The sequence below is a fragment of the Hyperolius riggenbachi genome, chromosome 9, assembly GCF_040937935.1.
Source record: "Hyperolius riggenbachi isolate aHypRig1 chromosome 9, aHypRig1.pri, whole genome shotgun sequence".
NCBI classification, from domain to species: domain Eukaryota; kingdom Metazoa; phylum Chordata; class Amphibia; order Anura; family Hyperoliidae; genus Hyperolius; species Hyperolius riggenbachi.
The window spans coordinates 12,853,700-12,879,105 of record NC_090654.1 but is presented as its reverse complement, the minus strand read 5'-3'; the positions used below and the strand labels follow the sequence as shown (position 1 = coordinate 12,879,105).

Below are 25,406 nucleotides of genomic sequence, written 5' to 3'. Positions count from 1 at the left end.
CACGGACTCCGCTCCGTGTCTCTGCAGGGAACGAACGCACATGGGCGCGCTCGTTCCCTGCTAATCCTCGCCCACCGCTCTTGACCCCAATCGGCATTAGGTGGTCGCAGAGTGGTCAAATCCATCTCTATATCCCTCAATTTAGTTGCCTTTTAACCACTTCAGCCTTCAGCGTTTTTTCACCTTATGCATCCGAGTAACTTTCACCTCCCATTCATTCGCCAATAACTTTATCACTACTTATCACAATGAAATTATCTTTATCTTGTTTTTTCCGCCACCATTTAGGCTTTCTTTGGGTGGTACATTTTGCTAAGAATTATTTTTTTCTAAATCGCTGCACACGCTGCACACCCGTTGCCTCAGGCCACCCACTCTTCCGTCTCTATGACGGCAGAGCCCTGTGAGCCGGTCAGGAGCTGCTTTCATTGTCTCCTGACCGTGTGATCAATGTGAGCCAATGGGAGTCGCTTACATTGATGACAGGGTCAGGAGCCAATGAAAGCGGCTCCTGACCAGCTCACAGAGCTTTGCTGTCATAGAGATGGCAGGGCAAGTGAACTGTGGCTGGGAGATAGCGGCGCGATCGGTGAGAGCCACGAAATCGACGAGAACACGCGGCGGCGGTGAGGTGAAATCAGCACCCTTGTAGGAATTAGGGGATCAAAACAGGGCATAGATTTCAATCGCCGCCGCCCATAAGCGGTTAAATAGCTAGATAAATAACCTCCCAGACAACACGTCAAGCAGTGTATGGGCACAACAACCATGCAGGTGCATTTTCTGTATTTAAAGTGAGTAATAATAACAGCCTCCATATCTCTCTAATTTTAAGTGTCCTTTAAAAATTGGGTCTTTGATCTGGTTCAGCTCCTGATGTATCTATGGCTTCTTTTCCCATCCAGTGATTATGACCAGCTGCCGGGAGATGTGGCCGTGGCGGCTCATATTGCCGATGTGGAGGAGAGGAGCGGGTTCTCAGTGTACTGTGTAAGCAGCCATGTCGCTAAACTTGTCACACCGATACGAGCCATCAGCAACCATCAGTTCCTTACCCAGGTTTCCTCTCATTGTAGGGCATACATATCAAACTCTGGCCCGCGGGCCAAATCTGGCCCTCAGAGCCACTAAATTTGGCCTCCAAATGGTTTCCCCACTTTGCATTATGTTTGGAACACTCTAGACCACCAGGGAAGCTATATTGGAGGTGAAGCCCCAGTACACCAGGGAAGCCATATGGGGGGGGGGGGGGGGTAGGGGAAAGTAACTAAACACTAAGGATCTGTAAAGGGGAGGCTGGGGGCCACTAGACACCAGGGAACTGAACGGGGAGGGAGGACCACTAGACACCAGGGAACTGTATAGGGGTTGGAGGGGGCCCATTAGACACCAGGGAACATTATAAGGTAGGAACGTGGCCAGTAGACATTGAGTTTGGCCCACGACTAGGACCCAGTGTTCAATTTCAGCGAGTTCTGGACAATATTGCTTGTTTGGGTCAGTCGGTCCTGGTGGAAAATGTTTGTCAAGTGGTGGTGGGTCAAAGTGGGGAGTCGGCTTATCCACGGGTGATATACAGTACTGTGTGGGGCCCCCTATGCAGAGCGCATGTTTGAGCTTGTCAGTAAAAGCATAGCTATCTCTCCTCGCTCCAACTTGCATCCTCACGTCTCCCCTGCAGTTTCCGAACTGACCACTAGAGCTCCAGGCTAAATGTGAGTATTGCGTATGAAAGGGCAAAATTTACAACGCATAGATAGGCCTGTAGGCTATGAGTAAGGACTGATGTCCGAAACATGTCAGCCTTGATGCCTGCTGTAGGTGTTATTGGATACGTCCATTTATAAAGTTTGTCGTGCTGACAAGTGCGGACCACCTTTTCCTTTCTTGATGATTGTGGACTTGCTCCCCAGTCCAGCACTGCAGCGAACTTGTGGAGTAGAGCGGTGTTCACCAGTTACACTATCAGAGGCCTGTAGGCACAGGTGTTCTGGTGCCATAAGCTCTGCCCCTGAATGCAGGCCACACCTCCAAAATATTCGGAACTCTAATCCATACCTTACATCACTAACTGTCCTTGGAATCTCTCACAATCACTGTGTCATGTCATGCTTAGTGACATGACAAGGATTGGGGTGTAAGTGCCTGAGGTCAGTGATATGAGGCAGGAATTAGACTGTAAGCTCCTGAGGTCAGTGATCGGGGGTGGGGGCGGTCTCCCACATAAGGTGCCTGTAGGCAAGCGCCTAGAGTGCCTAATGGAAAATTGAGCCCTGGTGTAGTATCTCATCCACACCCATGTGGAGTGGGCTTATGTTCCCCAACCCCCTTGTGCTTGGTTGCCCTTCAGGTGAACTATTTTATGGAGGACCCATTTTTACTTCACTAAGAGTGGCTCTAGGTCGTTCTGGGTCTTTCTGTATTCTCTTTCAAATTATTTTTCCAAGAATATTACTTAGTGTCCTTTCCTCACACAATGTGATGTTTTTTGCAGACGTTTGTAATCGAAGTAAAAACAATAAGTGGCAGTAAGTATTTCATCTACAGAAGATACAGCCAGTTCTTTGCTCTGCACACAAAGCTGGAGGAGAATTATGGACCAGAGAATGGAGACGCTTCCTACCGCTGCTCTCTGCCACCTCTGCCACGTACGTGAAGGAAGTGTTTACTGATCTGACGTCAACATAAAAGCACTTTTCTGCCATAGGACCCAAAGCGCATAAGCTTGTCTCAGATCACCACATAGTGATGTATACAGGGTGAAAACGTTATGTGATGTTAAATGCCAGACTAAACAGGGGGCTTTTCCGTTTTGATTGAAATGTGTCCAGGGTGGGAGTTGTCTTGATTAAGTTTGGCAAGGCATTCCATAGAGTAGGGGCAGCATGACGGGAAGCTCTGGCTCCCAATATTTTTAGGTGAACTCTGGGGGTGGTCAAGTTATTGGACCCTTTTGATCTGACTGAGGTTGTGGGTGGTGTGACAAAGTGGCAACAAATCCTTCAGGGATCCAGGGCCTAGGTTGTGTAGGGATTTGGATGTTAGCATGACAATTTTGACAAGGATTCTCCATTTTATGGGTAGCCAGTGTAGTGAGCGAAGGTTTGGTGTTATGTGGCAATGGTGGCTAGTTAACAGTTTTGTGGTAGCATTCTGTACTTACAGGTGGTGTAGGTCTTTGCTTGGAAGGCCAGCATAGAGGGCATTGCAGTTGTCCAGCTGTGATGTGAGGCGTGAACTAGGGTTGGAAATCCTCTGAAGGAATGAGGTGCTTAATTTTTGCAATATTCTTTAGGTGAAAGAAGAAGTTTAATTCATAGCTGTCCAGCTCCAGCCCTCGAGAGCCCTATATCACGATTAAATCTGTATTTAAGATTTGAGAATAAGTTAAAGCAGGTAATTATTATGACACATGGGCCCATATGCAATTAACTTTTTCTCCTGAGTTTTCTCCTAGGAGATAATTTTTCAACTCCTTTTTCAAATAAGTTTTCAGCACTTTGTGACTGAAAAAAAGTAGCAAAAAGTAGATGAAGAAGTACTATCAAAATTATGTTGAGTATTTTATTACTTGCGGGTGGTTTATAAAGCATTTTTATATACACGATGTAAAGATTTCATCACCTAGGAGAAAAAAAATGTATCGCATATGGGCCATGGGTCATTTCAAACTTCACCCCCAAAGATAACAATGTCATTTGTGGCTATGGCCTACTGACTAATTTTGGCACTGGGAGTGCTAACCGGGATAGCTAATATTTAGCCGATCGTCTGACAGCAGTGGGCATCCCTGAGCAGTGTACACAGTTTGGCTATCACGCAGTGGCGTAGCAATAGGAGTTGCAGAGGTAGCGACTGCATCGGGGCCCTTGGGTCAGAGGGGCCCCAAGGCGGCCCTCTCTCAAGCACAATATTAGCTTTCTATAGGCCCTGCGCTGGTAATAATCACTTCTATAGATGTTTTAAATAGTAGTAATCATTATCAAACTGTTCCCCATCCCCTTCTTGCTCCTCTGACACTGTGGTTGTCCTTGGCAGGTTTTGGTGCGCCGTACCAATTGCTATGTATATAGAGTGGTTGGGGGGGCCCCATGTAAAACTTGCATCGAGGCCCACAGCTCCTTAGCTACGCCACTGCTACCATGTGAGATTGTGGCAGGGCTGAGTAGTGAAGGGTTCGTATGACTAAATGGTTAGGGAGGGCTATAGCTGAATATTGCTAAAATTACCAAAGTTACCAATTGGCAATGATTTTCCTCTTTCATCTGGTGCCATAATTACCAGAACACCCTTTTCATATGTACCCCAATAATGGCTATGTGGTTCCCCTCACACCTGTGTCCTCTCTTACAGCAAAGATTTTTGTTGGTAACAAGAAAGACATTGCTGAGAATCGTATCCCTCTCCTCAATGCCTACATGAAGGTACGACCTGTATACCTCGATGATTGTGTTTTTATGTTCGCTGCTTTTATATAATGATAACTGATCATGTACTGCTTTAGGGTGCTCATACATTACTTGATTTTTCTGTTCAATTTAATCAATTTACTGGACCGCAGTCGATTATGGTCCATTCTGCGTGATCGATGGAAATTGCAATATCTGCACAAATCAACAAATATACTTGATCGAGCAGGATGGACAATATCGACTACTGTTAACATGATTTCGATCTACACAATTTTTTGGTTTCAGATCATGGTAGCAAAACACTAGTTTTTAATCAACCATTAACCAAGTCTGTACCCCCGCCCGTACGAATTTCTCCGTCCCTTTTTCCATCCTTTCACCCCCAGGGACGGAGAAATCCGTACTTTCCGCGCTCCCGCCGCTGCCCGCGCTCCCGCTTGCTCTAGCGTGCACTCCCGCGGGTAAACACGCCGCCGCCCGCTCGCCCGGAGATCAATGAACGGGAAAATCCATTCCCGTTCGTTGATCTAAGCCCCGCAATGATCCGCTGCTTATCCGCTAAGCAGCGCGATCATTGTGAAGAAAAAAAAAAAACTTTCTCAGCCTCCTAGTACTTCCTGCAAGCGTCCGGAAGGACGCTTGCAGGTTGCATTAAACAAAAAGTTACTGTTGCCATCTTGTGGCCAAATAGTAAAACTACACCCTAAAGCATTTTTTACATACAAATAAATTGGTTTTACACTAAAAATTAACTCCTTACCTCCCACACTCCTCAATTTTTTTTTTTTTTGTAATTAAAAAAAAAAATAAAAAAATTACAATTAAAAAAAATACATAAATAGTTACCTTAGGGACTGAACTTTTTAAATATTTATGTCAAGAGGGTATAACACTGTTACTTTATAAACTATGGACGCAAAACTGAAAAAAATGCACCTTTATTTCCAATTAAAATATTGGCGCCAAACATTGTGATAGGGACATAATTTAAACGGTTTTATAACCGGGACAAATAGGCAAATACATTTCATGGGTTTTAATTACAGTAGCATGCATTATTTGAAAACTATAAAGGCCGAAAACTGAAAAATAATAAATTTTTCCTATTTTCCCATTAAAACACATCTATATATATAAAATCGGATGTGTGTGTGTGTGTATGTATGTATGTATGTATGTGCCGTGTTTACGCGAAAACGGCATGACCGATTTGAACGAAACTTGGTACACAGATCCCTTACTACCTGGGATGATATGTTCTGGGGGTCTCGTGGCCCCCCTGCACACCTGGGCGGAGCTACAAACAGCAAATCAGATTCCACCCATTCAAGTCAATGGAAAAAATGTAAAAGGTTGCCATTCTCACAGTAATCAAGCCAGAGTCCCCAAACTTGGCACAGTTGGTCACTTGGTGACCTAGGTTACAAATCCAGGAAAAGTGGGCGGAGCATAAAACAGCCAATCAAATTTCAGCCGTTCATTTTAAATGGGAAAATGTAAACTGCAGCCATTCTTAGACTGTTAATCGCAGGGGTCTCAAACTTGCCACACTTGGTCACTGGGTGAATGTGATTAAGATTCAAGAAAATGGGTGGAGCCTACAACAGCCAATCAAAATTCACCTATTGATTTTCAAGGGGAATATTTAAACTGCTGCTATTCTTACACTTTTAATGGCAGAGGCTTCAAACTTGCTACAGTCGGTCATTGGGTAACTGGGGTCCAAATTCACTAAAGGGGCGGGGCCACATACAGCCAATCAGATTTCCTTGGTGTATAAACTGCGTCCATTCACACATTTATGATGCCAGGAACCTGACAGCTCACAAACTTGGTCATTGAGTGACTGCGTGTCAATGTTACAAAAAGTGGGCGGAGCCAAAACAACTTTTACTGGGAAAATATAAATTGCAGCCATTCCTACACCGTTAATGGCAGGGTTCTTTGCATAGTTGGTCATTGGGTGACAGATTAAGATTTTGGAAGGTGGGTGGAGCCTACAATAGCCAATAAAAAATCACCTCATTCAAAGGGAATATTTCATCTGCTATCATTCTCTTATACTGTTAATAGCAGATGCCTCAAACCTGGTACAGTTGGTCACTGGGTGACTAGGGTCCAAATTCAGGAAGGGGGCGGAGCCACAAACAGCCAGATTTGTTTGTTTTTCAATGGGAATATACAAAGTATTGATACCAAGGACCCCAAAGCTGATAAACTTGATAATTGAGTGACTGTATGTCAAGGTTAGAAAAAGTGGGCGGTGCCAACAACTTCATTTTTTACATTGTAGGGTTCCCAAACTTTACACAATTGATTGGCCACTGGGTGACTGGGATGAATATTCAGAAATGTGGGTGGAGCCTACAACAGCCAATCAAAATGTACCTATTGATTTTCAAGGGGAATATTCACATTGCTACCATTCTTACACTGTTAGTGGCAGAGGCCTCAAACCTGATACAGTCAGTCACTGGGTAACTGGGGTCCAAATTCACTAAAGGGGTGGAGCCACAAACAGCCAATCAGATTTGTTAGATTGATTTCAGCCATTCTGTTATTGGCAGGGTTCTCAAACGTGACACAGTTGGCCACTGGGTGACTGGGACTAATATTCAGAAAAGTGGGTGGAGCCTACAGCAGCCAATCAAAATTCACCTTTTGATTTTCAAGGGGAATATTTACATTGCTGCCATTCGTGCACTCTTAGTGGCAGAGGCCTAACATCTGCTACAGTCAGTCACTGGGAGACTGGGGTTTAAATTCTGAAAGGAGCGGGCCAAAAACAGCCAATCAGATTTGTTTAATTTAAATGGTAAAATGCAACTTATTGATGCCAAGGACCCCAAAGCTCATAAACTTGGTCATTAAGTGACTATGTCAAGATTAGAAATAGTGGGCGGAGCCAAAAACAACTAACTTTTTACATGGGGAAATGTAAACTGCAGCTTTTCTTACACTGAGTGACTGAGATTAATATTCAGGGAAGAGGGTGGAGCCTATAATAGCCAATCAAAATTCACCTATTGATTTTCAAGGGGAATATTTAAATTGCTGCCATTTTTACACTGTTAATAGCAGATGCCTCAAACCTGCTACAGTTGGTCATTGGGTGACTGGGGTTCAAATGCTGGAGAGGGGCGGAGCCACAAACAGCCTATCTGATTTGTTTAATTTCTTTGGAAATATACAAATTATTGATGCCAAGGACCCCAAAGCTCACAAACTTGGTCATTGAGTGTTTGTGTGTTAGGGTTAGAAAGTGGGCGGAGCCAACACCAGTCAAATACATACCCGGGCAACGCCGGGTCATCAGTGGGTGGAGACAAATACAAATTTCAGTGGGAAAATGTAAACTGCAGCCATTCTTATACTGTTAATGGCAGGGTTTTTAAACTTTGCACAGTTGGTCACTGGGTGACTGGGATTAATATTCAGAAAAGTGGGTGGAGCCTACAAAAGTGAATCAAACTTCACCTGTTGCTTTTCTAGGGGAATATTTAATTGCTGCCATTCTTGCACTGTTAATGGCACAGGCCTCAAACCTGGTACAGTTGGTTATTGGGTGACTGGGGTTCAAATTCAGAAAAGGGGGTGGAGCCACACACAGCCAATCAGATTTGTTTCATTTCAATGCAGATTATTGATACCAAAGACCGCAAAGCTCACAAACTTGGTCATTGAGTAATTGTGTGTTAGGGTTAGAATAAGTATGCGGAGCCAACACTAGCCAAATACATACCCGGGCAACGCCGGGCAATCAGCTAGTTTAGAATAAAATAATTCTTGGCATAATGTCCCACCTAAAGAAAGCCTAATTGGTGGCGAAAAAAACAAGATATAGTTCATTTCATTGTGATAAGTAATAATAAAGTTATAGACGAATGAATGGAAGGAGCGCTGAAAGGCAGTGCTGGGCCGAAATTACGCATGAGCGTAATTACGCATCGTAATTCAATGTAAATTTACGCCTAAGCGTTACGCGTAACTTACGGTCTTACGCGTAATTATTTACGCGTAAGACCGTAAGTGGTATCGTAATTACACTGTCCACCGTAATTGCTAGGCATGCGTAATTTTACGAACACTTACGCGTAATTTTACGCGTAATTACTAACGTAAAATCTCCCATTTTCTAAGAGTAGCCAATCAGTCAACATCCTAAGCAACCAATAGTATCTTCTCCCGCCCTTCAGTATAAGCGTACGTTTTGACGCATACGAATGATATGTACGCAATAACTGTCACATTGACGGCTATTGCGTACATATCGTCCGCATGCGTCAAAAAATACGCATTAATGGGTATTACGGCACTACGCGTAACATCGTAGTGTAAGCGCCTTCATTACGGTATCCTTACGCGTAATTGCGTACGTTTACGCGTAATTACAGTGATGTACCGTAGATAATTTCCTTCGCCGTAACCGTAATTGCGTAATGCGTAATAGCGTAAAATTACGCGTAATGATCCGTAAGCGTAGATTTTTCCATTACGAGCAGCACTGCTGAAAGGTGAAAATTGCTCTGGTGTTCAAGGGGTAAAACCCCTCAGTGGTGAAGTGGTTAAAGTTGAATGCTTAATTTCTCAATGGAAAATCGAGCGATGAATGGGCACCTATGTTTTAGAATTTTTGTTCCAAAACATTTTGTTCTAAAACTATACACGGTACATTAATAATAATAATACATTAAAGGAAGGGGGGAAAAAACAACTACTAAAAAAAAAATACAAAAACAAAAGAAAAACAGAAATCAGTAAAAGACCGACATCAAGTCACTTGAAGAAATATTTACACTTCACTGAAATTAATTGATAACATGGTGATACTAATTATCAGATTGTCATGTAATTAAGAAATTGCTGTGCAAAGCAGAGAAATTTCCCAGCTCCACCTCCCCCCCCCCCCCCCCTTTCCTTCCCCAGATACAGCAGAGGAATTTGATCAATTTACTTCTGAGTGAAGTAGAAGTTTGAGTGTTAACCCTTTCAGTAACTTGGAGACCATCCATGTGCAGTATATTTTATTACTATTAGTTTTATGCTGTGTTTGATGCTTTAGCCCTTAGATGAGATTTGCGTTTCATCCCCCTTGAACGCATGTCCTCAGTAACACAAAACCTTTCTTACAGGTTCTGCTGAATTGCCCAGTCTGGCTTCTTCTGGATGACGACCTCCGGATCTTTTTCTGCCAAACGCAAGCAGACAGTGAAAGGGTGCCGCGCGCTCTGCGCAGGTTACGCCCTCCAACGCGAAAAATGTACGACTTCTTCTTTATAGCTTGAATATTCTTATTCTTTGTGCCATGAGAGACATTGTGATGACATTTTTACCTGAAAACGCTAATTGTCTTGCTGTGTCTATCTTCAATGGTCGAAGTTTCTATGATTATTATTATTTATTGTATTTATAAAGCGCCAACATATTAGCACAATAGATAAGTGGGTTAACATACAGGTAGAACATACGGAAACTCACAACAAAACAAGATCATGCAAATGATTTGATAACAATACAGTGTCATAGGTCAAAATAGAGACTGTTCGAGTCTACAAGAGGGGTGGTTGCGAGTAAGATTGCATAATCAAGCTGGATACATTAGGGAGGAGGGCCCTGCCGGAGGCTTACAATCTAAAGGGTGGGGTGGAGACAATAGGTGCATCTTTTGAGAGGGGGTCTAACAGAACATATTATGATGCTGGTGTAGGGGGGTATGCGAGCATGAAGAGGTGAGTCTTGAGAGCTTGTTTGAAGGTATTAAAGGTGGGGGCGAGTCTGACGGCTGGTGGGAGGGATTTCCAGAGAGTAGGGGCAGCCCTGGTGAAGTCCTGCAATCGTGCATGTGACTGAGTTATGCGTGGTGCGACTAGGCGCAGGTCATTGGAGGATCGGAGGGGGCGGGCTGGTATGTGCCTGTGGATCAGATCAGAGATGTAGGTCGGGCAGGTCTTGTGCACTGATTTGTAAGCCAAGCACAGGATTTTGAAATTGATCCTAAAGCTGATGGGGAGCCAGTGTAATGCTTTACAGAGCAGAGTTGTAGAGGCGCTGCGATGAGAAGAATGTATCAGTCTGGCTGCCGCATTCATTACCAATTGAAGTGGGGCAGTATGGTTAGAGGGGAGGCCAGACAAAAGAGAATTGCAGTAGTCTAGGCGGGAGATGACAAGGGCGTGGATAAGGAGTTTAGTGGTGTCAGGGGACAGGTAGGAGCGGATCTTGGAGATGTTGCGGAGGTGGAAGTTGCAGGATCTGGCAATACCTTGGATGTGGGCTGTAAAGGAAAGTTCTGATCTGGAACTTCTGTAGAGGCAGTGAACTCAAAGTAATACCTTATTGTGCATGTTCCAGCAAGGCAATGAGAATTTCTGTACGTCTCTTAGTACAGGTATCTTTTAAAGCAGCAGGGACAGCCATACTATCCTAGGAAAAAAAATCACATATGTAAGTAGATAAATGCAGTGCAAGGCCTTCTTCCCACTAATCTCTGTTGAAACTGCATTGTCATATCTGGCTTGCTTTGTTAACACATGTGAGCACAGCATAGATCGTATTTCAGCAGCTTCTGCAGAGGGGTGAGGTGTATTTCCCTTCTCAGCCTCCTGTCACACTGTTCTGCCCTCAGCCAATCAGTGAGGAGCAGGAATGTGGGGGAGGAGAGATAAAAAGCTTCCCTCTCTCCGGTAATTTACCAGATAGAGCCAGGCCGACTGAGATAAGATTCATTACAGCAGACTCATTTATGATGATATTGGATTGCTTGCCATGCAGGGTCAGGTTGTAGACTGCATAATAAACGCAGAGCAGTGGGTAACTGAATTTGATTTTATGGCTAACAGTCCTGCTTTAAAATACAAGACAATTGTTTACTGTGGATACATAAGTACTTTAGAAGAAGTGTACTGCACGCTACCAGGCACTTGTGTGAGGAGCTTTTAGGGAGGTGTGTATGAGACTGGTGGAACTTGCAATATTTTGGGTAGTACGTTTTTACAAATATTTTCATGTTGAGTCCCTTTATGGCTTGTTCATCTTTCTCTCGCAAGGTTTTAGAAAATGACTGAATAGAAATCTTATGTAACATCTTTATACAACTTATAAGACATATCATTTATTACATGTTGATTTGGGTGTGGTTTGAATAAGGCCCAGCTTTGTTTCTAGGAATAGACTCTCATTGAAAACCAAAAACAATGCAGTAGAAAATAGCTTTTTGCCTCTCTTCCATTTGAGATACTGTATGTAGCGCTGCAGAGATCTGTCTGACTGGCTGATCTCTTAGCAATACATAAACTGCACTACCAAGTAGTTTGGCGAACAGTGTTCGCCACTGTTCGGGTTCTGCAGAACATCACCCTGTTCGGGTGATGTTCGAGTTCGGCCGAACACCTGATGGTGTTCGGCAAACCTTTTCGGGTTCGCCCGAACTGCCCAATGGCCGGCCGAACAGGGCCCTGTTCGGCCGAATACGGCCCCCCTATGGGGTCGCAGGCATAAGGGGGGAGCATGCCCCGATCGCGGGGGGGGGGGGGGGGTCGGAAATTCCCCCTATCCCCTCCGCTAGTGCTCCCCCCTCTGCCCGCTTCCCCATAAAAAAAGTTTGATGAAAGTTAAATAGTACCGGTGGCTGGCAGTGGAGTGCGTGAAGAGGAGGAGTCCGAGTAGGAGAGTGATGCGTTGAGGCCGGGCAGCGGGCGGTTCAGCAGTAGTACCCTTGTGGTACTTCCGCCCTTTCTCTGACCTCACGTCCTCTGCATACGAGGGTACGCGTCACGCGTACCCTCGTATGCGTCATCACGTAGAGGACGTGAGGTCAGAGAAAGGGCGGAAGTACCACAAGGGTACTACCGCTGAACCGCCCGCTGCCCGGCCTCAACGCATCACTCTCCTACTCGGACTCCTCCTCCTCACGCACTCCACTGCCAGCCACCGGTACTATTTAACTTTCATCCAACTTTTTTTATGGGGAAGCGGGCAGAGGGGGGAGCGCTAGCGGAGGGGGTGGGGGGAATTTATGCCCCCCCCCCCCCCCCCGCGATCGGGGCATGTTCCCCCCTTATGCCTGCGACCCCATGGGGGGCCGTATTGTGGCATGTTCGGGTCCCCATTGACTTGCATTGAGTTTGGGGTTCGGGCCGAACATGCCGAACATCTGGCCCATGTTCGGCCTGTTTGGCCCGAACCCGAACATCCAGGTGTTCGCCCAACACTACTACCAAGTGATCTGTGTCCTGAAATTTATACTGCAGATTTATTGGCCAATCACCAACACTACTGAAGCTCACAAGCTGTTCACATGTGCTGATGGGCCTGCAGACTTCATTTATAAAAAGAATGACAGACCAGGGCTCAGGAAGGGAATTGCTCTTGACTGGCTGAAGCTATTGACCAATGTCCACAATAATTGGTTAGAGTTATGAAGCCTTCTGCAGGCTAGCTCCAGTTGTACAGTGTTGTCTATCATTTCCCCTAGGTCACCGTCACCTTATTTATACTAAAACAAATAAACAGTTTTAGAGATCTTTTAGATCCTCCAGTAGAGTAGAGATTAAAGACTAAACTACATTCCTTATAATAAGCATTGGTCAAATTTGGCTAAGTTTGATTTAGACTCTGTGGCTGACCTTGTCCCAAAGCTGCAGTTAATTCAGGAGCTAAATTCAAATTCCATTGGGGTGCTGGGCCACTGAGGCACACATTGAGTGTGCCTCTGGCCACTGCGCCACATGTCGTGTTCCAGCTCTCTGATACTACCTCCTTCGAAGCCAGAAGAGAAAGTGTTAGAGTGATGGGAAACGCAACATTGAGGGCATTGTCCAGAGGGGGCGACAATGGTGAGCTAACACACCCTGACCCCTACGCAATTCCCCTTTTCTCCCGAGTTTTTTCCTAAGAGATAATTTTTCATCTTCTATTTAAAATAATTTTCAGCACTTTTCAACTGAAAAAGTACTGAAAAGTCGGTGAAAAAGTACTATCAAAATTATTTTCCATGTGTTCTTGCTTTCTGGTGGCCTTTAATTGACAAGTTTAAAAATATAACCTGGGTGAAAACTCAGGAGAAAGGTTACTTGCATACGGGCCCTGTCTCTGTTCGTTTGCAGATTCTGGTTGGAAAAATTTTGGACAAGGTTCTGAATTCAAAGAAGCTTAACTAGTCAACAACACTACACAACATCACACAGAAGCAGAGGAAAGCAGATGACAACAGACGGCTAAATAGCCTCCGAATGAGATACCAGCATGTTGGCAATTTTACGCTTCTTTAGTTGTGATCAAATGACCGATGACAAATACTACTTATAAAGAAAACCAAACTGTCTAACGTCTGGTACCTGATACGTGTCCTCAGAGGTTCAGATATGAGCCAATGGAACTGTTTGGTGAAATCTGACTCATTTTTATTGGTCAGGAATTCCAGCACTATAGCCCATCTTGGTTTTAAAAAAAAAATCTTTGCCATCTCGGTGATTTGATTGTTTTATTTACAGTACAAACAGGCTAATTTGAAAAACTCCATAGTGAGAGTCAGCAGTTCCTAGGAAGTAACGCCTAGAAACTCAAGCTTCTGTTGTCCAGGTATTTTGTTCAAGTCCATGAGGTCAAACCTAAAATGGCTGCCACACAAAGTATGCTCTGGGTCAAATGTAGTCAATTGTTTACAATGTTTACATGTAAAAAGCATACGTTAGCCTAAATGTAAATATATCTGGTATATGATGTGAAGATACAGCCAGTTTGTTGCCTGACACTTTGCAATTCTCAACAGTAAGAAGAGCGCCCAACAGATCTCAGATATGGAGCGTCCCCGGGCAGAGGTAATAACAACATCGCCAATATACTGTATATATTCTGGATAGATGTCTATAGTGGCCTTTAGTATGAATTACATGTCTGATTTCAGAAGTTTGTCTTCTTAAAAGAGAAGGTACTTGCGATTATTCAGGTTGGAGTGAGCACATGATGTATCCCACAATGCATCACTGCTGGATATGCAAATAGTCTTTTTGTTGTCCCTGATAGCCAGAGCCAAATTAAGGCTAAATGGGGCCCTAAGCAAAGTAACTGATTTGGGCCCCCCCATCATGTCGTAATAGAATAAGAAGATGCAGCTGCACAGCAACATGCCGCACACACCGGGGCAGCCGAGCTACTGGTTGCTATGGGAAACAGCTCGCTTTCCTCTGTGGGTGCACAATGCAGGGAATAGCAGCGGCAAAATGCAGAGTGAGAGATGAATGGCTGGGACATTTGCACTCAGGGGCTGGGGCACCCTTGTGAAGAGGGCGCCAGATATCACAGCAGCAGCACTTTCCCCCTGCATCTCCAGCCTGGCAAGAGCATAAAGCTCTGGACACCGCCAAACCGGAAGCCCAGACAGAATTACATAACCACCCCCACCACCGAACAACCGATTTCCTCCCAAACTAGACAGCCACCATGCAGCCTCCATCCCAGTGAATACGATAGTCCAGCAGAGAAGGCAGTCGCAGCGGGGGAGAATGACAGCACCAGATGACTCACATTCACCTATTGCGATCCAAGCAATAGAGGTCCCGTCATCCGGAGCCCATCTGTCTCCTCTAGAGTGCTGCCGCTCTGTTACTACTACTATTACTACTTCCTACTTCCTGTCTGATCTGAGAATCAGGAAGTTCAGAGTGAGCAGCTGCACTGTAGAAGAGACAGATGGGTTTCAGATGACGGGATTCTCTATCGCTTAGATCATGGATAGGTGAGTGAGCGTTTGCCATCTGCTGCTATCATTCTTGCTGCAGCTGTGGTTCTCTGTGGGAAGGGAGGGCGGAGTGGGCAGCGGCAGAGTGCACAGTAGCAGGAGGGGGACCTAGGAGGAGAGCCTGGCTCTGAAGACAGTCAGCAGCGCGGCATCATAAGACAAGACAAGACAAATAACATTTATATCGCGCTTTTCTCCTGGCGGACTCAAAGCACCAGAGCTGCAGCCACTAGGACGCGCCCTATAGGCAGTAGCAGTGTTAGAGAGACTTGCCTAAGGTCTCCTACTGAATAGGTGCTGGCTTACTGAACAGGCAGAGCCAAGATTCGAACCCTGGTCTCCTGTGTCAGAGACAGAGCCCTTAAAGGGACTTCGAGCAGTGCCTGTGGATATGCCTTTAAGCATACCCACAACTAATTAATTACATCCTCACACCTACCAGCATGATGTTTGTAATTATATCCCCCTGGGTTCCTTATATTTCATTGCATTGTGCTGAATCGAGCTGCCGACTTTGGAGAAAAGTCGTCCTGTGGCCGCGAATTCGAATGCAAAAATAGCGAAAACTAAAAGGCATAGGGCGGCCGTTTATATATCATTAGAAAGAGGAGAAAGAGAGCTTTAAAATGATATGCATCTTTCCATAGTTACTGCACTGCTCAGAGTCCCTTTAACCATTATACCATCCAGCCACCACTGACAGGATGGCAAGGGCTGGTTTATGTGCTGATGGGGCCCCTTTGACTCTGAATGGGGGCCCCAAGCGACTGCTTTTGTTGCCTGGTCAGTAATCCGGCCCTGCTGATAGCTAGCAATACCTCCAGATCCAATGCGATGATGTGTCAGCTTGTTATTTGTACAGAGCCACATTAACCCAACATGTATACAGACTGGTTCGGATTGGTTGATCCTCATCATGGCAACGCCACCGCTGCCGCCAATCCGCAGTGTGAAACCAGCCTAAAAGGAATTTTGATTGATTTTGATGATGTGAAAATTTGCCTAGGAGAAAACTGAGGAGAAAAAGTGAAATGATTAAAGAGACTCAGAGCTGAGTCTTCCTGCCTTTTTTTTTACTTACCCGGGGTTTCCTCCAGCCCCATAAGCATGGCTGTGTCCCTCGCCGTTCTCGTACGATGTCCCATTCAGCCGCCATCAACTCCCGGTATGTGGCTCAGTTGGACTCAGTCTGACTGAGTGAGGTCAGTCGGGGTCTTCTGCGCTTGCGTGGTAGGTCCGCACATGCGCAGAAGGCCCACCGCTGACGTCACTGAGCCGCTGACCGGAGCTCAATCCGGCTGAACAGGAGATCGCAGGAGGACGGCGAGGGACACATCCATGCTTATGGAGGAACCCCGGGGAAGAAAAAAAAGGCAGGAAGACTCAGCTCTGATTCTCTTTAAGGCCGATTATGTACAAAAGTGCACTGGATTAATAACTCTGTAATGGACTAGAGTCAGCTAGTATTTAAGTTATGTATTGTTTGAAACACGCTGGCTGCATTCAGGGTTTGCCCTTCAGATCGCTTCCGAAACTCATGGGTAAAAAAAACTGGCCATTCGTGGCTGGCCCCCACAGCTCTGGGCCCCCTGCTGTCACAGTGGCTGCTCCCCTGCAGTTACACTTACACCCCTGCCAGGGGTGCAACTACCAATTATGGGGCCCCCTAGGAAAACTTTGATGGGGCCCCCAATGTTTACACCAAAGCCTGGGGGCCCATCTTACAAGGGTCATAAAATAAGTGTGGACATCGTAATCTTCACAACCTTAACACGTTTAACGCCAAAAAGCACACGATAAGAAGTAGGGACCCCTTTATCAGAGGGAGTGAAGTAGTAGTTGGGGCCCCCTTAGAGCTCTGGGCCCCCTGCAGTCGCATGGACTGCTCCCCTCTAGCTACGCCCCCTGCTATAGGGATGGCCCAGTCTAGGAGAACTCATGGGGAAGCATGTGATCACATTGATCAGCTGATGATTTGTAAGGCTCTGATTTGCTGGTCCTGATCATGTGTTCAACCAGGAAGTCATCACAACAAATCAGATGCTTACAAATCTATCAGTTGATCAGACTGATCACATGCTTCTCCATGAGTTCTCCTAGGCAGGGCCATCCCTACCCTACTATAGCCAGCAGTAAATGCAACCAGGGCCGAGGCAGAGGTGAGAGAGGCTCCAACCTCAGGGCGCAGTGTAGAAGGGGGCGCAGGGCGAGGCCAAAACAGAGGCGACAGAGGCTCCAGCCTCAAGGCGCAGTGTAGTAGGGGGGGCACACAGGGCGGGGCCGAGGCAGAGGGGAGAGAGGCTCCAACCTCAGGGTGCAGTGTAGGAGGGGTCGCAGAGTGGGGCCTAGGCAGAGGCGAGAGAGGCTCCAGCCTCAGGGCGCAGTGTAGGAGGGGGAGCAGGGCGGGGCCTAGGTAGAGGCGAGACATGCTCCAGCATCAGGGCGCAGTGTAGGAGGGGGAGCAGGGCGGGGCCTAGGCAGAGGCGAGAGAGGCTCCAGCCTCAGGGCGCAGTGTAGGAGGTGCGCAAAACAGGGCAGAGGCCAGAGAGGCTCCAGCCTCAGGGCGCAGTGTAGGAGGGGGAACAGGGCGGGGCCGAGGCAGAGGCGAGAGAGGCTCCAGCCTCAGGGCGCAGTGTAGGAGGGGCGCACAACTCACCCAACTATCATTCCGCTTTTGTGTGTGAAGCAAAGAGAAATAAGAAAAAGGGATACATGGCAGTGACTGCAAGCCAGATGACTAGAGATTAATCAGTGTGTGACGGCTGGGGTGGGAGGGATGGAGGAGCGCACTTTGGGGTCTCAGCCTTGGGTGCTGGAGGACCTTGTCCCGGCTCTGGATGCAGCAGTCTAGACATGGGGTGACGTATAAGTAAAGAAAGGATGATTTGCCTTTTTCGATGCCCATGGTGTGGAGGAGAGCAGATGCTGGAAGCCCAGCCGGGGGGGGGGGGGGGGGGGGGATGGGGGGTGGCCGAGGGGGGCATCTGTGCTGACTGCACCATTATAATGCAGCCATGCTTTTAGCTTGACTTCAGAACACAGCAGGTCTCCTGCCTTGTTATCCCGGATTGCTCTGCGCCCCCCCCCCCCCCCCTGAGTAATGAGAAGACTTTATCTGATTAGCATACATTACAGGAATACAGATTTAATGGCGTGACATGTAACATCGTTACATACCATAATCTCCCGCAATTGATTTAGAAGTAGTTAGCCGCTCGATATAATGAGAAGGCTAATGTATTTATAGAGTACAGACAGCTTAAAGTGAACCAGAGACGAAGCACCCTCATGTATTTTACCATAGAAATCAGTGGGAACATTAGAGAAAACACCTACCCTGCCCTCTGTTTCATCCTCACTGCTAAAAGTGTCTGTTATCTAGCTGAGATAAGAATCCCGGACTGTGCATTGAGTCTGGCTTTGCTATAATGACTCAGCTATAATGATTTCTGAGCAAAGCCAGCAGGGGGCAGGCTTGGACTTGAAAAGACACAAAAGAACACAGTCTAAGCTATAATCTTTCTGTAGCAAAGCCAGCCGACTGCTTAGTCGGGATTCTTATCTTAGAGGTGATAACAGGCAAATTAAACAGAGAACAATGTAACAAAGAGCAGATTAGGTGTTTACTGTCATGTTCCCACTGATTTATAAGGTAAAATACATGAGGGTGCTTCATCTCTGGTTCTCTTTAAGCGTACGCAGAATCCTGAAGTGGTTAAATTACGTTCCTGTCACAATTTATGGTGAAGATATTTGATTCTGAAATAATGTTACATTGTGTATTTTTCACTGTTAACTGAGAAAATTAAAAGTATTTTTGATGGTAAAAAACAATCTTATTGGCTCAGGGGACATATATTCCCTTTCACCAATTAGTGCTGCATCAGATAGTGCTGGAGCTGTGCACAAAAGAAAGCCCACTCATGCACAGCTGTGCTTCAGCTACAAGACGTATATCTACGTCCTTATGGCTTAGATGAAGTCACACAGGACGTAGATATACTAACTGTAGTGGTGGAAAAAGTGGTTAAAAACCTTCAGGCTGGTTTCATATCGGCAACCAGCATTTTCATTGCGGTGCGATCAAATGACCGCAAAAAATAAGCTTCAGTGATACCTGCATTAATGAATATTAATGTAATTCTTAGCAGCAAAACGCACCATAAATGAGGCTCTCTACTGATTACTTCATGTGGCAGAAATAAGTATTGCAGGCAATTTTTCCATCACAGGATCAGATTACATTGGCGTCTGCGCATGCGCACCGCACCGCACCGCTAACGCCAAACAGTTTACAATACCTGCAGCACCATTGACTTACATGACTCACCGCAGATGCTGTCCCATAACAGGCTGATGACTTAGCGTCAGACTGGATGCTTCTGATATAAAATGTCACATAGACTTTCATTTCTTTAGCGCCACCCTGCGTTAAAAATGGGTAACACAACGCAATGAAAATGCACCAGTGTGAAAGGGGCCTCATTGCTACACATATCAAGGTATTTAACCTCCCTGGTGGTATGATTCCTTCCTGATTTTAGGGTCTAAAAGCGGTACAATTGTTCATGTGCTTTTAGACACTAAAAGCAAGAAAAAAATCATACCACGAGCAGCCACTGCACTTACCTCCCTGGCATCCAGCGCTGCAGTTCTCCCTCCATCCTCTGGGTGGTGCTGTAACCCTGTAGTGAGATTACCGTCTGTCATCATGACGACCGTCGGCGATCTCACCAGGGGTGATGCAGAGCCTCAGAGGAATGGCTGCCAGCGTCTGGATCACCAGGCTACCACAAGTGTAGCTCAGGGTTACCACTCTGAGCTGCGGTTTTCCACCCCGAGTCGAGCTCGTGGCTACCGCTAAGGAGGTTAATGTCTGAAGGGTAACAAAGCACAACGGACATTTAGTATCCAAGCTTCTCTCCTGCACTGCAGAGACCGTTCCCCATCCAACAGCCTTTCATTGAATACCACTATAATTACACGGAAGTACTGCAAAGCCTTTATTACTATCGGCGGGTCTGCAGCAGTGACGAACGAAAATGCCAATATTCTTTTCGCATTCATTTTCGCAAAAATAATGTTAAATTACATTTTCGCGCAAAAATGGCATAGAAAATTTGTTTTGTTATTTTTCACGGTTTTCATGCTTTTTGCAAATATTTGCAGTAAAAATATACATTTTTTAATTTTTTTGCAGCAAAAATGTTTGCGGTACAAATAGTTTTCTGCTTTGTCCCGCTTTTTCGTGATTTTTTTTGCTGTAAAATAAAGATTTTTGTGTTTTTGCAGTAAAAATATAAATTTTTGCACATTTTCACGAAAACGCTAAATTAGAAGCTTTTTTTTGCAAAAATTTCTCAAAAAATCCTCCACAGTTTGCTTCAGGCAGGAGAAAGTCTAGAACCAGCCCCGGGTGTATTGGTAGGAAGGTGTTAGGGGATAGGACAGGAGGACATTACTTGATGATTTTTTTACTTATCCAAAATGTAAATTTTATTTTACAAAAATAGAAATATAAAATAAAAGCTTTGTTGTTTATTAATTCCTCTGTTTATCGCACGCAGGCGTTATTCGACTTTCAGGGAAAAGCTGCCCAAGAACTGAACTTTCGGAGTGGAGACCTCATATATCTTCTCAGCCGAGTCAACATGGACTGGTTGGAGGTGAGAAATACTTACCGCAATCATTGCAAGTGAGCATGAGATTATCAGTGTTACCGCAATCATTGCAAGTGAGCATGAGATTATCAGTGTTACCGCAATCATTGCAAGTGAGCATGAGATTATCAGTCTCACCGCAATCATTGCAAGCGAGCATGAGATAACCAGTCTTACCGCAATCATTTCAAGTGAGCATCAGATTGTCAGTGTTACCGCAATTATTGCAAGTGAGCATGAGATTATCAGTCTCACCGCAATCATTGCAAGCGAGCATGAGATTATCAGTCTCACCGCAATCATTGCAAATGAGCATGAGATTATCAGTCTCACCGCAATCATTGCAAGCGAGCATGAGATTATCAGTGTTACCGCAATCATTGCAAGTGAGCATGAGATTATCAGTGTTACCGCAATGGTTGCAAGTGAGCATGAGATGATCAGTCTTACCACAATCATTGCAAGTGAGCATGAGATAACCAGTTTTACCGCAATCAATGCAAGTGAGCATGAGATTATCAGTCTTACCGCAATCATTGCAAGTGAGCATGAGATAATCAGTCTTACCGCAATCGTTGCAAGTGAGCATGAGACTATCAGTTTTACCACAATCATTGTAAGTGAGCATGAGATAACCAGTCTTACCGCAATCATTGCAAGTGAGCATGACATTATCAGTCTTACCGCAATCGTTGCAAGTGAGAATGAGATTATCAGTCTTACCGCAATTATTGCAAGTGAGCATGAGATTATCAGTCTTACCGCAATCATTGCAAGTGAGCATGAGATTATCAGTCTTACCGCAATTATTGCAAGTGAGCATGAGATAACCAGTCTTACCGCAATCATTGCAAGTGAGCATGAGATTATCAGATTTACCGCAATTATTGCAAGTGAGCATGAGATAACCAGTCTTACCGCAATCGTTGCACATGAGCATGAGATAACCAGTCTTACCGCAATCATTGCAAGTGAGCATGAGATAACCAGTCTTACCGCAATCATTGCAAGTGAGCATGAGATAACCAGTCTTACCGCAATCATTGCAAGTGAGCATGAGATTATCAGATTTACCGCAATCAATGCAAGTGAGCATGAGACTATCAGTTTTACCGCAATCATTGCAAGTGAGCATGAGATTATCAGTTTTACCGTAATCATTGCAAGCAAGCATGACATTATCAGTCTTACCGCAATCATTGCAAGAGAGCATGAGATTATCAGTTTTACTGCAATCGTTGCAAGTAAGCATGAGATTATCAGTCTTACCGCAATCATTGCAAGAGAGCATGAGATTATCAATTTTACCGCAATCGTTGCAAGTGAGCATGAGATTATCAGTCTTACCGCAATCATTGCAAGTAAGCATGAGATTATCAGTCTTACCGCAATCATTGCAAGTGAGCATGAGATAGCCAGTCTTACCGCAATCATTGCAAGCGAGCATGAGATTATCAGTCTCACCGCAATCATTGCAAGTGAGCATGACATTATCAGTCTTACCGCAATCGTTGCAAGTGAGCATGACATTATCAGTCTTACCGCAATCGTTGCAAGTGAGCATGACATTATCAGTCTTACCGCAATCGTTGCAAGCGAGCATGACATTATCAGTCTTACCGCAATCGTTGCAAGTGAGCATGACATTATCAGTCTTACCGCAATCGTTGCAAGTGAGCATGACATTATCAGTCTTACCGCAATCGTTGCAAGTGAGAATGAGATTATCAGTCTTACCGCAATCTTACCGAAATCGTTGCACATGAGCATGAGATAACCAGTCTTACCGCAATCATTGCAAAAGAGCATGAGATTATCAATTTTACCGCAATCGTTGCAAGTGAGCATGACATTATCAGTCTCACCGCAATCGTTGCAAGTGAGCATGACATTATCAGTCTTACCGCAATTATTGCAAGTGAGAATGAGATTATCAGTCTTACCGCAATCATTGCAAGTGAGCATGAGATTATCAGTCTTACCGCAATTATTGCAAGTGAGAATGAGATTATCAGTTTTACCGAAATCGTTGCACATGAGCATGAGATAACCAGTCTTACCGCAATCATTGCAAGTGAGCATGAGATAACCAGTCTTACCGCAATCATTGCAAGTGAGCATGAGATAACCAGTCTTACCGCAATCATTGCAAGTGAGCATGAGATAACCAGTCTTACCGCAATCATTGCAAGTGAGCATGAGATTATCAGATTTACCGCAATCAATGCAAGTGAGCATGAGACTATCAGTTTTACCGCAATGGTTGCAAGTGAGCATGAGATTATCAGTTTTACCGCAATCAATGCAAGTGAGCATGATATAATCAGTTTTACCGCAATCATTGCAAGTGAGCATGAGATTATCAGTTTTACCGTAATCATTGCAAGCAAGCATGAGATTATCAGTCTTACCACAATCATTGCAAGAGAGCATGAGATTATCAATTTTACCGCAATCGTTGCAAGTGAGCATGAGATTATCAGTTTTACCGCAATCATTGCAAGTGAGCATGAGATTATCAATTTTACCGCAATCAATGCAAGTGAGCATGAGATTATCAGTTTTACCGCAATCAATGCAAGTGAGCATGAGATAACCAGTTTACCGTAATCGTTGCAAGTGAGCATGAGAATGTCAGTCTTACCGTAATCGTTGCAAGTGAGCATGAGATTATCAGTTTTACCGCAATCATTGCAAGTGAGCATGAGATTATCAGTTTTACCGCAATCATTGCAAGTGAGCATGAGATTATCAATTTTACCGCAATCAATGCAAGTGAGCATGAGATTATCAGTTTTACCGCAATCAATGCAAGTGAGCATGAGATAACCAGTTTACCGCAATCGTTGCAAGTGAACATGAGATTATCAGTCTTACCGCAATCGTTGCAAGTGAGCATGAGATTATCAGTGTTACCACAATCATTGCAAGTCAGCATGAGACTATCAGTCTTACCGCAATCATTGCAAGCGAGCATGAGAAACCTGCCAGGTGGCCTGCCTCTGGCTCTGCCTCTTATTTTGCCCATATTGGGGGGGGGGGGGGGGGGGGGTGAAGTGAAAGGTATGCACTGACTTGACTAATTCAATGGGCCTGATTCACAAAGCGGTGATAACTCAGCTATCACGCCTAAAAGATTTTAGGCGTGATAACCTTTGCACCGCTGAGTTAGCACTGCTTTGTGCTCTTTATCGCGCGCAAGGTCCTGCGCGCAACGTTTTGCGCACGCAATCGCGCAACTCCGCGCGCAGTGCCCATAGGGTTTAACTGCACCGCACTTTGCACGCGGGAATTTCACGCGAGTTTCATTTTATCATGCCTAAACTGAGTTTAGGCGTGATAAAGGGCTTTTCACAGGCGTGCAAACACTTTGCACCGCTTTGTGAATCAGGCCCCATGTACGGTTACACAGGTGCAGTGAACAGGTTGCAGTGACTGCTGGTACAACAATGTGCGGTTACACAGGTTCAGTGAACAGGTTGCAGTGACTGCTGGTACAACAATGTGCGGTTACACAGGTTCAGTGAACAGGTTGCAGTGACTGCTGGTACAACAATGTGCGGTTACACAGGTTCAGTGGACAGGTTGCAGTGACTGCTGGTACAACAATGTGCGGTTACACAGGTGCAGTTAACAGGTTGCAGTGACTGCTGGTACAACAATGTGCGGTTACACAGGTGCAGTTAACAGGTATGCACGGACTGGTATATAAAACAGCGTGCGGTCACACAGGTGCATTGAACAGGTAGTGATGGGTATTACAAATGTGCAGCTGTCACACACACACAGGTTCCGGACAGGTACAGTGACACTGCGTGCGCTCACGTAGGTAGGTGGGTGCACTGAACAACAGGTAGGTATATGCAGTGATGGGTATTAAAAATGTGCAGCTGTCTCACACACACACGTACCGTGAGCAGGTACAGTGACTGGTGGTATTAAATATCACACTGCGTGTGCTCACGTAGGTAGGTGGGTGCACTGAACAACAGGTAGGTATATGCAGTGCTGCTGGGTATTACAAAATGTGCACCTGTCACACACACAAAGGGAACCGAACAGGCACAGTGACACTGCATGCGCTCACGTAGGTAGGTAGGTAGGTAGGTAGGTGCACTGAACAGTGAACAGGTGCAGTGATTGGGATTACAAAATGTGCAGCTGTCACACACACACACACAGGTACCGTGAACAGGTGTAATGACTGGTGGTATTAACAATGCGTGCGCTCACGTAGGTAGGTAGGTGCACTGAACAGTGAACAGGTGCAGTGATTGGGATTACAAATGTGCAGCTGCCTGTCACACACACAGGTAGTCACTGAATGTGCTGGGCCTGGCAGTGGCACAGTAGGAATTACCACCATGGGGCCAAAGGCTAGCTGCAACTGACTGACAGGGCTGTATATAATGCAAGTGGGCCACACACACACACACACACACACACACAAAAATAGATCACAAGAACAAGATTAGCTCTCAAAAGAGCTGTTGTGGGGTGCTTTTTTAGCAATAAGAATCAGCAAGGAGCAAGCTAACAAGCCTACAAGAGCCTAACTAATCTCTCCCTATGAGAGTCTGCAGCAGCTGTCTCTTC

General features: G+C 45.3%; 1 protein-coding gene across 2 annotated transcripts in view; it reads left to right on the top strand.

Moving 5' to 3' along the window:
• Nucleotides 1-25,406, top strand: part of NCF4 (neutrophil cytosolic factor 4) — a 185,540-nt gene that overhangs the window by 103,984 nt on the left and 56,150 nt on the right. For both annotated transcript variants that reach the window (XM_068251953.1, XM_068251952.1), the window contains exons 3-8: nt 906-990; nt 2,495-2,648; nt 4,354-4,424; nt 9,545-9,672; nt 14,182-14,230; nt 20,718-20,816. In XM_068251953.1, the coding sequence (XP_068108054.1) occupies nt 906-990; nt 2,495-2,648; nt 4,354-4,424; nt 9,545-9,672; nt 14,182-14,230; nt 20,718-20,816 (586 nt within the window). The remainder of the gene's footprint in view (nt 1-905; nt 991-2,494; nt 2,649-4,353; nt 4,425-9,544; nt 9,673-14,181; nt 14,231-20,717; nt 20,817-25,406) is intronic.